A 14,401-nucleotide genomic window follows, 5' to 3' on the forward strand; every position below is an offset into this window, starting at 1 on the left:
GGATTATGTGACCTTTGCTAGAAGTTTAGCTAAATAGCAGTCTTGCTTAAAAAGTAAAAGTTCATAAATAATTCAGCGTTTTTGTATTACTGTTAATAAACGACAAACAAAAGAGAAATGATACTAAACCTTTTAAAAACCTTTTTACATAATTTTGCATATTTGTATTTTTATTTTACATGAGTATTTTATTTGTTACATTGGAATAATTATAATTTAATATAAAATAATTACCTATTTTACTAACATAAATAAAACATTTTGGGGCTTTTAAGACTGGTCTTCATGTTGCATTGAAAAGAAAGTGGTATTGTACATCTTTGTTATAAAGCTCACTGGCTTTGTCATTGGTCTACGTCATACTACGTCATGGGGAATTTCAGGCTGTTCAGCATCATTGCCCGTCATTTACAGCTAGTTCTGGGATGAAATGCTAGGCAAGTGTTTATCAGTAGCCTGTGCATAATTTTAAAGTCCCTTTCATGTTGACTCTCATGTTTGCACAGAAACAGACAGATTACCTGTCCTACATAAATAACAGAGCCTTGAGAGTCTGAGTGTCCCTGAAACTAGTATATAATTAGATGGTTTCGTCAGATCATTTTTCATTAAATAATTTTATAGTCTGAAGTTAAAGGAACTGAGGCCATCTCTATTGTTATGAAACATAGTGTGCCAGTTAACTTACATTTTTTGCTTTACCCTTTTAAGTTTAGATGATGTCAGTATTGTGGGTTGCTAAACTATAAATAGATCGGTTTCTTAGCAATTATGAAGCCCATACTTGGAGCACGCTCACACATATCTACACACCCATGAAGCATGTCTTTTTTTTAATAATATAAGATCTTACATAAGGCATTGCTACCTCTGATGCTCTGTTTTAACCACATAAAGACGTTAATAATTTAAAATTGTTATGTAAGTGTTTTGCATATTCTCAATTCATTCTGTGGGTTGCAGAGCCACAGAGAAGCTTAGGAAACCCCCACAGTGCTTTAGGAGGCAAAAGAGACGGGAGTAAGGGAGTGCTGAATAACAGAAGACAGAGAGAAAGAGAGAGGATTACTGTATGTAGGCAGGGGTAATGAATGTGCTTTTGTAAAAAAAATGGTACTGTAATTTGATAAAAGACACTTAATGTTCATTAAATAATTACATGTATTAAATATGGCTGTAAGCAGCAATCCAAGCACAAGTAGAGAAAAATACCATAATTGACCTGTTGTCTGTTTAACAAGTTTGGACTTTGTTAAAAAGATAATCCACTTTAGACATTTTACTAACTATAAGTAACTTTACAACTTTGTCAACTAACTCTCATTACAGTATAAGTTGACTGTTAGGATTAGTAGAATTAGTTGATGTAAAGTATTCGCAAAGTAACTTCAAGTCTATGAGTAATGTCTGTTGGGGGAGCATCAAAATAAAGTGTTAGCAGATATTAAGCAGACTGTCTACTAATACTCTAATGAATGGTAGTTGACATGTAGATGCAAAGATAATTGGTAGAATGTCTAAAGTGAAATAAAGTGTCACCAAAGATGTAGGACAGTTAGCTATTGTGTTTCATATCGATTCAACTATTCAATTATGGGCATTTCTGACCTTGTGAACTTCAATTCAATTTCAATTTACAAGCTTTCGATTAAATTCCGTTGTAGATTCAGTTAGATTCGATATTGATTAATTTAGTGTATTCATCAATATAGTGCATATTTTTAGTAAAATGTCCCTTTCTAGAATTTTTTTTCTAGCTAATTATCAAGCTATGGACATGGAATGGCATTTCTGAGGTAAATGTAATGTTACGTGACATTGTTTACAAGCTGTTTTATTGTCTTTCCATGGTTGAAAGACTGATTGAGCGATTACATGACACGATATATTTCGGTAAGTTATACTGTATGTTGTAATTCATATTTGTATTGATTAAAAATCATGGTTTAGGGCAAATATAAAAGTATAAATCTATATATAAGGGTTTTGAAATATGACAGCACAGTACAGAGTTTCCAAGATAGTTTAATATGATCTTTATATTACAAAAATAAAAAGTTGTCTTTTCTTTTAGTAAAATCTGTTAGTTGTAATAATAGTCAGCCCCTGTGATATAAAATTGCCTCAAGTTGAAGAAACTCCCTTATATCTGTGAAACAATATATGATCATATATTTTGATGACTTTAGATACATGAACTTAAGAGGTCTCTAGATACATGTCAAATTTTTTTCAGAAAAAAGTGGGCTCTGTGATTTACGGTCTCTGATGCCTAAACTGTTTTATGGCACAAGTGCAATGAAGCAGAAAAACTGAAGAAACACATTATGGTTTGCTTCACCTAATAAAAATTATTTGCCTCACCTTTTAATAAGCAATTAAACAATCAATAAACAGTGCTTCCAATGAGTAATGTAGATAGTTTTAATGTTTTATAACAACGTCCCACAGTCATTTTAACCTCGACTGAAGTGTGCATATTGGTCATATTACCATGACTTCAAACATGGATCATCTAATCAGATTTTACAGCTAGAATGGGGTTCTGCGTTATAATGACTTTACCTCAGTGAAGGGGTTCACAATGCTGTCAATGCATAAGACTTTAACTCTGCCAACTTTTTATAACTATATGTTGAAAATTATTCTTTCAAACCTAGTATAGGGTGGGTTTTCCCCATCTTCAGCACCTGTGGTTTGTCACTCATTAGGTTTGAACCTTATTCTCGTGCAGAACTTGACAAATCATCCACCAAGAAGCGTTTGGCTCTTCCACACCTAATGATACTCTGAGATTGCACCTCCCACTCAGGCTAGGTTGCTAGGCATTATTGTCATATTGTCATGCACAAAGATATATCTCCTTCAGTTCGGCAAAGTTTCTCTCCTTTGCACCATCACCTGTTTATATGGAAGCAAGGCCCAAATATGAAACTTTAGCCTGTTGTTACTCAGGAAACTTCCCTATTGCACTATATTTGATGAAATGATTGAAAAGGATTTGTAATTTGTGGTCAAAAATTGCATTTTCAAATGTGTTATTTCTGTTTTCATAAAAAGTAGAAATACTCATGGTGACTGGAATGCTGGTGATCTGGGAGATGGCTGATAGGTGATTGTTCACTCGAGCCATTGACATGCTGACAAGTGACATAAGTGTGAGTGAGTGAGTGAGTGAGTGAGAGAGAGAGAGAGAGAGAGAGAGAGAGAGAGAGAGAGAGAGAGAGAGAGAGAGAGAGAGAGAGAGAAACGGGCTCTCCAGTTGTCAACACATCAGATAATTTATCTGTCATTTCATTCAATAACGTTTGACATCATTCCTGCTGATGTGTCATTAACAACACCGGCCAATGCAGTCTGTCTCTCAACAATCTGTCCTCGGTTATCAATTCCAATGTCCGATATTTAACCAATATTTAAAAACATGAATATAAAAAAAATTTGCCCTGAAGAAGCTGCATAACAGATATTTACATTTCAAACAGTGATGCTTGAGGAGACAAAAAGCATGTAAACTTTAAAACAAAATCATTTGTGAAAATTCTATTATTTTATATGGAATAAATGTGAATATCAAGTAAATATGTTTCATCAGGGCAGTACATGATGAACTTCTTGCAGACTCTGGAGGGGGTATGAACAAATATATATAAATGCCTTGTTGATGCTAGAGGTCAGAGGAGAATGGGCCGACTGATTCAAGCTGATAGAAGAGCAACTTTGACTGAAATAACCACTCGTTACAACCGAGGTATGCAGCAAAGCATTTGTGAAGCCACAACACGCACAACCTTGAGGCGGATGGGCTACAACAGCAGAAGACCCCACCGGGTACCACTCATCTCCACTACAAATAGGAAAAAGAGGCTACAATTTGCACATGCTCACCAAAATTGGACAGTTGAAGACTGGAAAAATGTTGCCTGGTCTGATGAGTCTCGATTTCTGTTGAGACATTCAGATGGTAGAGTCATAATTTGGCGTAAACAGAATGAGAACATGGATCCATCATGCCTTGTTACCACTGTGCAGGCTGGTGGTGGTGGTGTAATGGTGTGGGGGATGTTTTCTTGGCACACTTTAGGCCCCTTAGTGCCAATTGGGCATCGTTTAAATGCCACGGCCTACCTGAGCATTGTTTCTGACCATGTCCATCCCTTTATGACCACCATGTACCCATCCTCTGATGGCTACTTCCAGCAGGATAATGCACCATGTCACAAAGCTCGAATCATTTCAAATTGGTTTATTGAACATGACAATGAGTTCACTGTACTAAAATGGCCCCCACAGTCACCAGATCTCAACCCAATAGAGCATCTTTGGGATGTGGTGGAACGGGAGCTTCGTGCCCTGGATGTGCATCCCACAAATCTCCATCAACTGCAAGATGCTATCCTATATGGGCCAACATTTCTAAAGAATGCTTTCAGCACCTTGTTGAATCATTGCCACGTAGAATTAAGGCAGTTCTGAAGGCGAAAGGGGGTCAAACACAGTATTAGTATGGTGTTCCTAATAATCCTTTAGGTGAGTGTATATATATATATATATATATATATATATATATACAGTGAGGTAAATAAGTATTTGAACACCCTGCTATTTTGCAAGTTCTCCCACTTGGAAATCATGGAGGGGTCTGAAATTGTCATCATAGGTGCATGTCCACTGTGAGAGACATAATCTAAAAAAAAAAAAATCCAGAAATCACAATATATGATTTTTTAACTATTTATTTGTATGATACAGCTGCAAATAAGTATTTGAACACCTGTCTATCAGCTAGAATTCTGACCCTCAAAGACCTGTTAGTCTGCCTTTAAAATGTCCACCTCCACTCCATTTATTATCCTAAATTAGATGCACCTGTTTGTGGTCGTTAGCTGCATAAAGACACCTGTCCACCCCATACAATCAGTAAGAATCCAACTACTAACATGGCCAAGACCAAAGAGCTGTCCAAAGACACTAGAGACAAAATTGTACACCTCCACAAGGCTGGAAAGGGCTACGGGGAAATTGCCAAGCAGCTTGGTGAAAAAAGGTCCACTGTTGGAGCAATCATTAGAAAATGGAAGAAGCTAAACATGACTGTCAATCTCCCTCGGACTGGGGCTCCATGCAAGATCTCACCTCGTGGGGTCTCAATGATCCTAAGAAAGGTGAGAAATCAGCCCAGAACTACACGGGAGGAGCTGGTCAATGACCTGAAAAGAGCTGGGACCACCGTTTCCAAGGTTACTGTTGGTAATACACTAAGACGTCATGGTTTGAAATCATGCATGGCACGGAAGGTTCCCCTGCTTAAACCAGCACATGTCAAGGCCCGTCTTAAGTTTGCCAATGACCATTTGGATGATCCAGAGGAGTCATGGGAGAAAGTCATGTGGTCAGATGAGACCAAAATAGAACTTTTTGGTCATAATTCCACTAAACGTGTTTGGAGGAAGAAAAATGATGAGTACCATCCCAAGAACACCATCCCTACTGCGAAGCATATGGGTGGTAGCATCATGCTTTGGGGGTGTTTTTCTGCACATGGGACAGGGCGACTGCACTGTATTAAGGAGAGGATGACCGGGGCCATGTATTGCGAGATTTTGGGGAACAACCTCCTTCCCTCAGTTAGAGCATTGAAGATGGGTCGAGGCTGGGTCTTCCAACATGACAATGACCCGAAGCACACAGCCAGGATAACCAAGGAGTGGCTCTGTAAGAAGCATATCAAGGTTCTGGCGTGGCCTAGCCAGTCTCCAGACCTAAACCCAATAGAGAATCTTTGGAGGGAGCTCAAACTCCATGTTTCTCAGCGACAGCCCAGAAACCTGACTGATCTAGAGAAGATCTGTGTGGAGGAGTGGGCCAAAATCCCTCCTGCAGTGTGTGCAAACCTGGTGAAAAACTACAGGAAACGTTTGACCTCTGTAATTGCAAACAAAGGCTACTGTACCAAATATTATCATTGATTTTCTCAGGTATTCAAATACTTATTTGCAGCTGTATCATACAAATAAATAGTTAAAAAATCATACATTGTGATTTCTGGATTTTTTTTTTTAGATTATGTCTCTCACAGTGGACATGCACCTACAATGACAATTTCAGACCCCTCCATGATTTCTAAGTGGGAGAACTTGCAAAATAGCAGGGTGTTCAAATACTTATTTTCCTCACTGTATATATACTGTATGTGTGTATATTTAAAGGGGTGGTATAATGCCCTTTTTACAAGATGTAAAATAAGTCTCTGATGTCCCCAGAGTGTGTATGTGAAGTTTTAGCTTAAAATACCCCACAGATATTTGTATATAGCATGTTAAAGTTGTCACTTTTTGAGGGTGAGCAAAAACGCACCGTTTTTGTGTGTGTCTCTTTAAATGCAAAATGAGCTGCTGCTCTCAGCACAGGGGGCGGAGCTTCAAGAGCTGGTGTCCTTTTAACTCACTGAAAATGTCAATGTTTATGTTTAATGATGGAGACAAGACTCGAGAAGAAGTGACAACATGTAGAATGCAAGTAACAGACCATTTCTGAATGGTTAGTTGATGAATTTAGGTAGCTTATGTGTAGTTATCTTCTAGTCATTGATTAGCGTAATCTGTCATGATAATCTATAAATCTCGTTCCCGGGGGCGGGGTTTATGTTAATTTTAGGGTTAGTGATGTCACTAACCCGGGAGGAAGCTTGTGTAGTCCCTACCAGTCGTTTGTTGTAGTCCTTAAAAACGATCTCTTTTTGCTTTGAAAAAATCTCCCTTTGCTTTGAACTTTGAGGGTTGTAAATTTGCAGATGTTGTTTATGCTCAAACAGCAACATTACACACTAACTAAAGTCAGAAAAGTGAAATCATAATCAACCACCCCTTTAAACACTCTAAATCAAGATGATCAAAAATGACGCTGCCCAGTTTTGTAGTGTTATCTGATTAGGATTAACTCATAGATTACCTTGCATCAGTTGTTCTGTGTCATGTTATGTGGCATTATTATTTTGCCTTTATTTATTGCACTTTGTGTGATGTTTTTGTGTGATTATGTTTGAGTTGTATATTAATTTTTGTGAGATATTTTGTTTTGTTCCATTTTGTCGAGATATGTAACTTTTCTTGCTGTTGGAGTTGTGTAGCGTAGGGAAAAGGTTGGCATTTGAAGATGGGGGATAGAGAAGGGGCCGAGGGACTCAATTTAATCAGCGTTTTTGCTCAGTTATTGATCAGGCAGTGTCAAGCCATGTTGTTGCATTTTCACTCTGCATGTGAAATGAACAACAAAAAATGAAACATTGTTTATTGACTTTACCTTTTTTTTGTGCTTTTGAAAAATAGATATTGTATAGAGTAATTAGAAAGCGTCTAATAAAGTACAGTGTACATGGCAGCAGCAAATAAAGTATAATAGTCCACAAAATATTGTGATCTTTAATAAGAAATAAGAATCTTTCATCAAACCCAAACCGAACATGCATAACCCCTCTCAAGATACAACAGTGGAAATCTTGAGTATATTGTGAAAATTCTGTAATGAAAATCTTGCTTGCAGAAGCACTGCTACTGGTCTATGTATTCAGACAATAAATTTTGTTGCTCAAAATTAATATCTGAGAACCGTTTTGTATATTTCACATCACAATCTTGCTGTGCCGAAGCCTAATTTGCTTGAGTGGCCACTCAGAATGGTTGTACTTAATGCTCAGGATCATATTGCCTGTGGTTTCAGGCTATGTTGTTCGATGTGGTAAATCTGTTTTTGTACCAATATAGACGCCTGAACTTCATCTACATATTAGGAAGACCACTTAACAATGAAAAACTACTGCAGTGAAGTCTGGCTCCTGTGAGGCCCTAAATTGACTGCGTATTGACACGGGAAGCAACAGCAGAGGCAGCGTTCTGTCTGTCACAACCTCTCTCTTTCTCCCTCCGAACTCACCGATCCATGGACCGGGAGGGAGGACGGGGTCTTACCGCTCTAGCGGAGTCTATGTGTTTGTGTGGGCGGGCAAGAGAATGCCTCACTATAGATTTTCCAGCAAATTAATGAAGGTACTGAGCTAACGAGGAGGAGGGAAGGAGCGAGAGCAAGAAAGAGATAGAAAGCCCCTTCACAGAGAACTGAGGGAAGCCCTTGCAGCGGGGGCGAGAGCCGAGCAGCTCCCTCACCCTTGATCTTTCAGCTGGCCGTGGGTGTGTGGACGCAGGCACCCCAGAGTCCTATGGGTAAAGCCTTCAGCCGGCCGCATGAGTGGGTTAAGAAGACCTTTGATGACCTCTGAGGTGGAGGAGGTGATTTTTCTCCCCCTTCCTCCGCACTTTTTTTGTTCATCTGTAGAGATTTTAGCACGAGTCAGGGAGGGGAATCCGCGTGTTTATCATGACTGCAAAGCCAACGCAGTCAAATTAACCACCTCTGCTTCTGCATGGGACCCCTAGTGTTCTCTACCTCATTTGCTTCTCTGCTGTCTGATTTATAGTTGCCTACCTGGGCTGTTCTCTGCACACAGGCTGTATAAAGGTCACATGAAAAATGGATGGCTCTTCGGTGCTGGGGAAGGAACTCAGGAGGAGATGCAGGGAGAAAGAGAGTCAGGAGGGACTGAGATGATGCCTGAATGCTTATGTGTTATGTTTCAGCTTCATCTTGATCTTTTTAAACTGTATTCATTTATTTGTAGCTATGTGTGTGCGTGTGGTCTGAGACGAGACTGTGCCTGTGTTACTCATAACTGTGAAGTCCCTTCAGATAAAGCAAAGAAAGTGAATTAAAGCAATAGTGAAAAAAAACCCGCCCACGATTCCATCTGAATGACTGAGGATTAAAGAGGCATCGTCAATACTCACGTCAAACCAACACCTCCACTTCAAGTCAAATGAAACGTCACGCGCACATGTTCTAACATTCATACTCCCCTACAAATGCGTGCGTCGATGGTCACAGTAATTGTGTAGCCTTCGCATGCATGCGTTTTTGTACACGTTCCCTTGTATTTTCATTGGTTTGTGTGTGTGTGTGTGTGTGTGTGTGTGTGTGTGTGTGTGTGTGTGTGTGTTTGTGTGTCTGTTTTTCAATTAAATTTTTTTTTTTTACTGTTTTTCAAGTTTAAGCTGCGACAGTGCTTTCTCACAACTCTCATCTTCTGGTCTCCAAGGTGATAAATAAATGATATTTTGTTACCTTCCCTGTGGGACACATATTATTTGGTCTATCTCTATTTCCCTCCCTGTACAGCTTATGAGCTGCAGTAGTCTTTGGACACCCACTAAGAACTTAGTGCCTAGGTAACCAGCCTTACAGAGGCAGAACACCTGCCACAGTTTATTCAGTTCTGTAAAATGTGAATCTCGTTTCTGTGTGGAAACTAAATATATAAAAGCAGAAATTACCATGTACAAAGAAGATTATAACATTATATTGCAGTCCTATACAACTTTAAATTAGAAAAGTGAAAATGAATTCACATTTTACTCATAATGTTTACACATAAGAAAATATACAAAAATATATGATGGATATCACTGCTGATTGGTTTTGTTTCATGACAATTGTTTTATGAAATTTTCCCATTATAAAATGTTAAAACAAATAGCGGCATATATTAATTATATCTATCAGGTATGTAATGAAGACAAAATTATAACATTTAAGAATTTAAACATAGAAAATTATAGGAATCATACAACATTTCTGTTTAATATTGGTTGCCTTTGTAAGTCAGAATCCTAAAAGAATATACTTTGAATTTTGTATGTTCAGTAATATGTGATCACGTGTTTTTTAAAACATTTTTTAATTACATTTTTTCAAAGTTTTGTTTGTTGCAAATTTGCAAAAAATTTACCATACACCATATCTGGGTTATTAGTGTTTAGTATTTATTATTAGTATTTGTTATTAGTATTATTATCATTATCATTCAGCCAAGGCAACATATCTTAATTTTTCAAATATTTTAATCTAATGTTTGATTAGTGTAAATTGTTCTTCGTAAATTTATTTCAGCTATATTTCAGTTATTTAAAAAAATATATTTGAATAGTTTTAGTTTCAGTTACCATATATCAACACCAGACACGAACAGAACACTCGATAAAAGCAAATAGAACCCATTAAAATCAGTGATGCTGTCTACAGTGGATGCGGTGTGACAGAACGTGGCACGACAAATTCCCTACAGTATATCGATGCCTCGTTTTATTTCTGCTGTTGCGCCGTGGTGTAGACATGGTGTAAGACCCATGGTTTATCTCCATTACTATCACTTGTGGTAGATTTTTCCCTAAACCTAACTACGTACCTGGGTCTCGTCTACAATCGACGTCCCCAAACGTCTACAGTCGACGTTAGTTTCCTATCTCTAGTGTGTCTACACATCGACGTCGGCCGAGTCTAATCCTATACCCTAGCGCGTCTACAGTCGACGTCGGCTGAGTGGTCTAATCCTATACTCTAACTTGTTCCCCTAACTAACTTGCTCCCCTAACTAGTTTGCTTCCCTAACTGACTTGCTGCGCAGCAATAATACACAGACAGACTTCAGCAAATGTCTTTTAAATGCTTTAATCACGGCCGGGAGAGTTTCCAGAGCAGTTCTCGGACAATCTCCCCCAAGAAGAAGAAGGCCGGAGGATCTCAGACAAATTTCAGAGAGAATCCCACCAGTAAATACGAATACAACAGTTTTTATAGAATAGGGGTATGGCGAAAATGACATGATACATTACATAATTTCCCTACAATTTGATTGGTTCTTCATAGACAAGCCCTCTTGTTACTTCATAATCAAGGTTTCAAGTTTAGACATCTGTCTAGTTTCATTTCCCATATTTGTTATTTTTACAGTTTTCACCAAAGGGGAAACATACATCTAAAATTCAAAAGCTTATGAATGTTGTTCCTGCAAAAAAACCCCAAATATTAGTTACAATTCATTAAAAAATCCATCACACACTCAAGCATTTGCGGTACGCCACTGAGTTGGTATTCAACAGCTTGGCCCAATGTGAAGTTATAAAGAGGAATCAGAACAGATATTGTTATTCTAAACACCAGAAGCTGTTTTTCTATTTTGTAACTAATGATAAGAGTCAGATATGGAGAAAGTTCACCAAAGGTTTTGTTGTTTCTGGCTTCCAGCATTATAAATGAATGGCTTATGTTTATTTTTAACAATGCCTCTGATCAGGCCCCATGTTAGTCTGACCTTAACAGTTTTTGAGGCACATATCAGTGTCACAATGAATGCAGGCTTTGCAAACAATGTTACTGAAAGATGCAGCACCACAAATTATGTCAGATCTGACAGCAAACACAACCCATAAGCACTGTTACTCATTTCACATGAAGTGAACACTTCACACTGTAAGTCTTGAAGGTACTTAAGCAGAAATCAGAATGTTTAGCAGAGAGAGAGAGAGAGAGTGAAAAATGATCATGGAGAACTAAATTATGACTGTTCTTGTGTTGGAAACCTTGAGTAACTTTATAACTGGACCTCAAGAAAAAAAAATACACTACCCTTCAAAAATTTGGGATGCATTAAATTGATCAAAATTGACAGCAAATGGCTTTATGATGTTACAAAAGATTTCTATTTAAAAATAAATGCTGAACTTTCAATATATATATATATATATATATATATATATATATATATATATAAAGTTCAGCATTTATTTTATATTTATATTTAAATTTCTATATAAAGCAGCATAGCTGTTTTCAACATTGCTAATAATAAGAAATGTTTGTTGAGCACCAAATCAGCATATTAGAATGATTTCTGAAGGATCATGTGACAGACACTGAAGACTGGAGTAAAATGTATTAATATATATGCATAAGAGCGTATGAAAAGCACAATTGTGACTCCTTGTCGTCTTCATCTTATACTTTCTACTTTTGTTAAGGGGCCAGGTGAAGCCAGTACTAGGAAGGTTCAGTGAACTGAATAACCTGCTCTCAACTTTGGGATTGGGTCCAGGAGGTGTGGATGCTGCTCTTTTGGATGCTGGTTGCTCTTCTATGCAGATGGATTCAGCAGAAAGGGGCTTCTCCCTCAGCAAGGATGGACCGCTAGATATGAGGATGGACAGAGACAGGTTCGACTACTACCTTGGCTTACTTCTTTTCAGTATAAGCACTCATTGTCACTGTTGTTTCAAGAATCATTTATGCTATTAGTAATGCCTGATTCACTCTCGATATACACTGTTGGTCAGAGTTATTATTCTTGGCTCACACGCTTATTGATTACATCTACAGAGTCTCCATGCTTCTCTATTATAGCTATTCAAAACTGATTCCGAACAGGTGTAAGGCATAACCTAATTACAGCTTAATATAATGAAAAGATGACTAAGCACTGCAGAGCCTGGTGATTCAGAGACTGAGCTTTGTGGAACACATGGAATGTTAGCTTTAAGATTGTAGGTGAATGAACAGAACTAATTTAGGTAGCGAGAAGGACCCCCAAAGATCAGGTATTTCTTTGGACAGTGGTTTTCAATCCTGGAGCCTTTAAATGAAGCCAATTTAGGTGGCTAGACAGATATGTTTCTGTTTAGTTTGGTGAAAATGGCTCCATGAAACTGGCTTGTTGTTCATCACCATAGTAACTTATACTCAATGGCTAACCTGCTCCGAGGCAGGTTATGACCTGGGTAAAAGATCTCAAACCAAAATCAGATCAGCTGTGAGCAAATTGACACATTTCTGATGCAATAGTCACTCCCCCAGTTTCTCTAAAGATCACTAAAAGATTTTAAAGAAAAAAATCGTCTGGCTTTCAGTAATGATTATTTATAATTGTTCTGTGATTTATATACTATTTATGTGGGATTGGGTAGGGTAGGGTAGGGTGGTGTGGCGCAATGGATAAGACACCTGCCTTTGGTGTGAGAGACCCGGGTTCGAATCCACTGTGAGACACCAATGTGTCCCTGAGCAAGACACTTAACCCCTAGTTGCTCCAGAGGCGTGCGACCTCTGACATATATAGCAATTGTAAGTCGCTTTGGATAAAAGCGTCAGCTAAATGAATAAATGTAAATGTAAAATATACTTATTATACCCTTAATCCAATACACGTGAGCAATTTTAGTTTAACAATTATTAAAGGGTTAGTTCACCCAAAAATGAACATTTTGTCATTAATTACTCACCCTCGTCATTCCAAACTCGTAAGACTTTCGTTCATCTTCGGAACACAAAACTTTTTGATGAAATCTGAGAGATTTCTGTCCCTTCATTGACCGCTATGCAACTACCAATTTGACGCTTTAAAAAGTTCATAAAAAGATTGTAAATTAATGACCATATTAATTGAGTGGTTTAGTCCAAATTTTCTGAAGAGACTCGATCACTGATGAACAGATTAAATTTAGGCTTTTATTAATAAACATTCATCAACTCACCAACGCAAGAACGAATGAGGTTCATTCTCGTGTGTTACGGAGAATAATTGCCAAGTCTATACAACTATAAAGACTTGCCAATTATTTTTAAACAAATAATACTCTTGTATTATAATCTGTGGTATGGCACTATTTAGGCTTGGGAACCACATGCCAACAGTTTGATCTGCTATCTTTAATAAAACCTTCCCTTTAATAAAAAAGAGTTGTGTTTCATATCCCTGTCTCTGGAGTACCACCAACAGTATACACGTTTTTGGATGTCTTCCTTATCTGACACATGCAGTTCATGTCAAGGAGTCTCTTGATGGATGATTCAGCTGCAGGCGCCATCTTCTAGTCAGACGTGGGAATTCATCCAGCTCGCGACTCTCACACGGTGCATTATGGGTATTCTCTAGTCGCTTAGCGTACATCGGTTGTACACTCGTTATTGCGGTGCATTGTTGGATTGAATGAGTGCACTCGATAACGTCCACTATGGTTTTGGACACATCTACAAATTGCTGTCCCCTCAAATAGTGCCCTATTTAAGGATATTGGGAGCGATTTCAGACACAGCCCTAGAGTTGTTTTATCATCGACATCATCTATTACACCTCACATGCAAAACTGTTTCCCTCTGATTTGAAGAAGAGTGAGAAACCTTCCTCTCTTATTAGGAAGTTTTGTCAAAGTTTTTACTGTGATAATGAGGTGGAAATCCCACCTACTGTAACTGACTCTGAACTTTTTTTTCTGGGGGCGAGATGAAATGGTTGAAAAAAGAGAGACACCCAAAGGAAAAAGAGGAAGGCCAAGAAATAGTGCAGGTCGTTCCAGGTCCTGCCCATGGTATCTGAATACACTTTATTTACGTGAGAATTTAACTTTACGACAGCATGACGCTGTCAGACGAATCTAGCTGGCCTTCAAGAAGAACAGAGCATACCTTGCATTAATCAGCATGTCTCCCGGTTTGAGTTACTCATTCTGTGCTTTTAGTTGTG

At 38.1% G+C, this 14,401-nt stretch overlaps 1 protein-coding gene across 3 annotated transcripts in view; it reads left to right on the top strand.

The window, feature by feature from the left end:
* The window catches only part of mettl15 (methyltransferase 15, mitochondrial 12S rRNA N4-cytidine), a 104,942-nt gene that overhangs the window by 62,342 nt on the left and 28,199 nt on the right, over nt 1-14,401 (top strand). For 2 of the 3 annotated variants that reach the window (XM_079866906.1, XM_079866907.1), the window contains exon 4: nt 11,907-12,098. The exons of the other annotated variant lie outside the window; for it this stretch is intronic. In XM_079866906.1, coding sequence (XP_079723032.1) covers nt 11,907-12,098 — 192 coding nt within the window. The remainder of the gene's footprint in view (nt 1-11,906; nt 12,099-14,401) is intronic. 3 annotated transcript variants of the gene reach the window in all.

Source organism: Squalius cephalus (assembly GCF_949319135.1).
Source record: "Squalius cephalus genome assembly, chromosome: 3".
In the NCBI taxonomy this organism is placed as follows: domain Eukaryota; kingdom Metazoa; phylum Chordata; class Actinopteri; order Cypriniformes; family Leuciscidae; genus Squalius; species Squalius cephalus.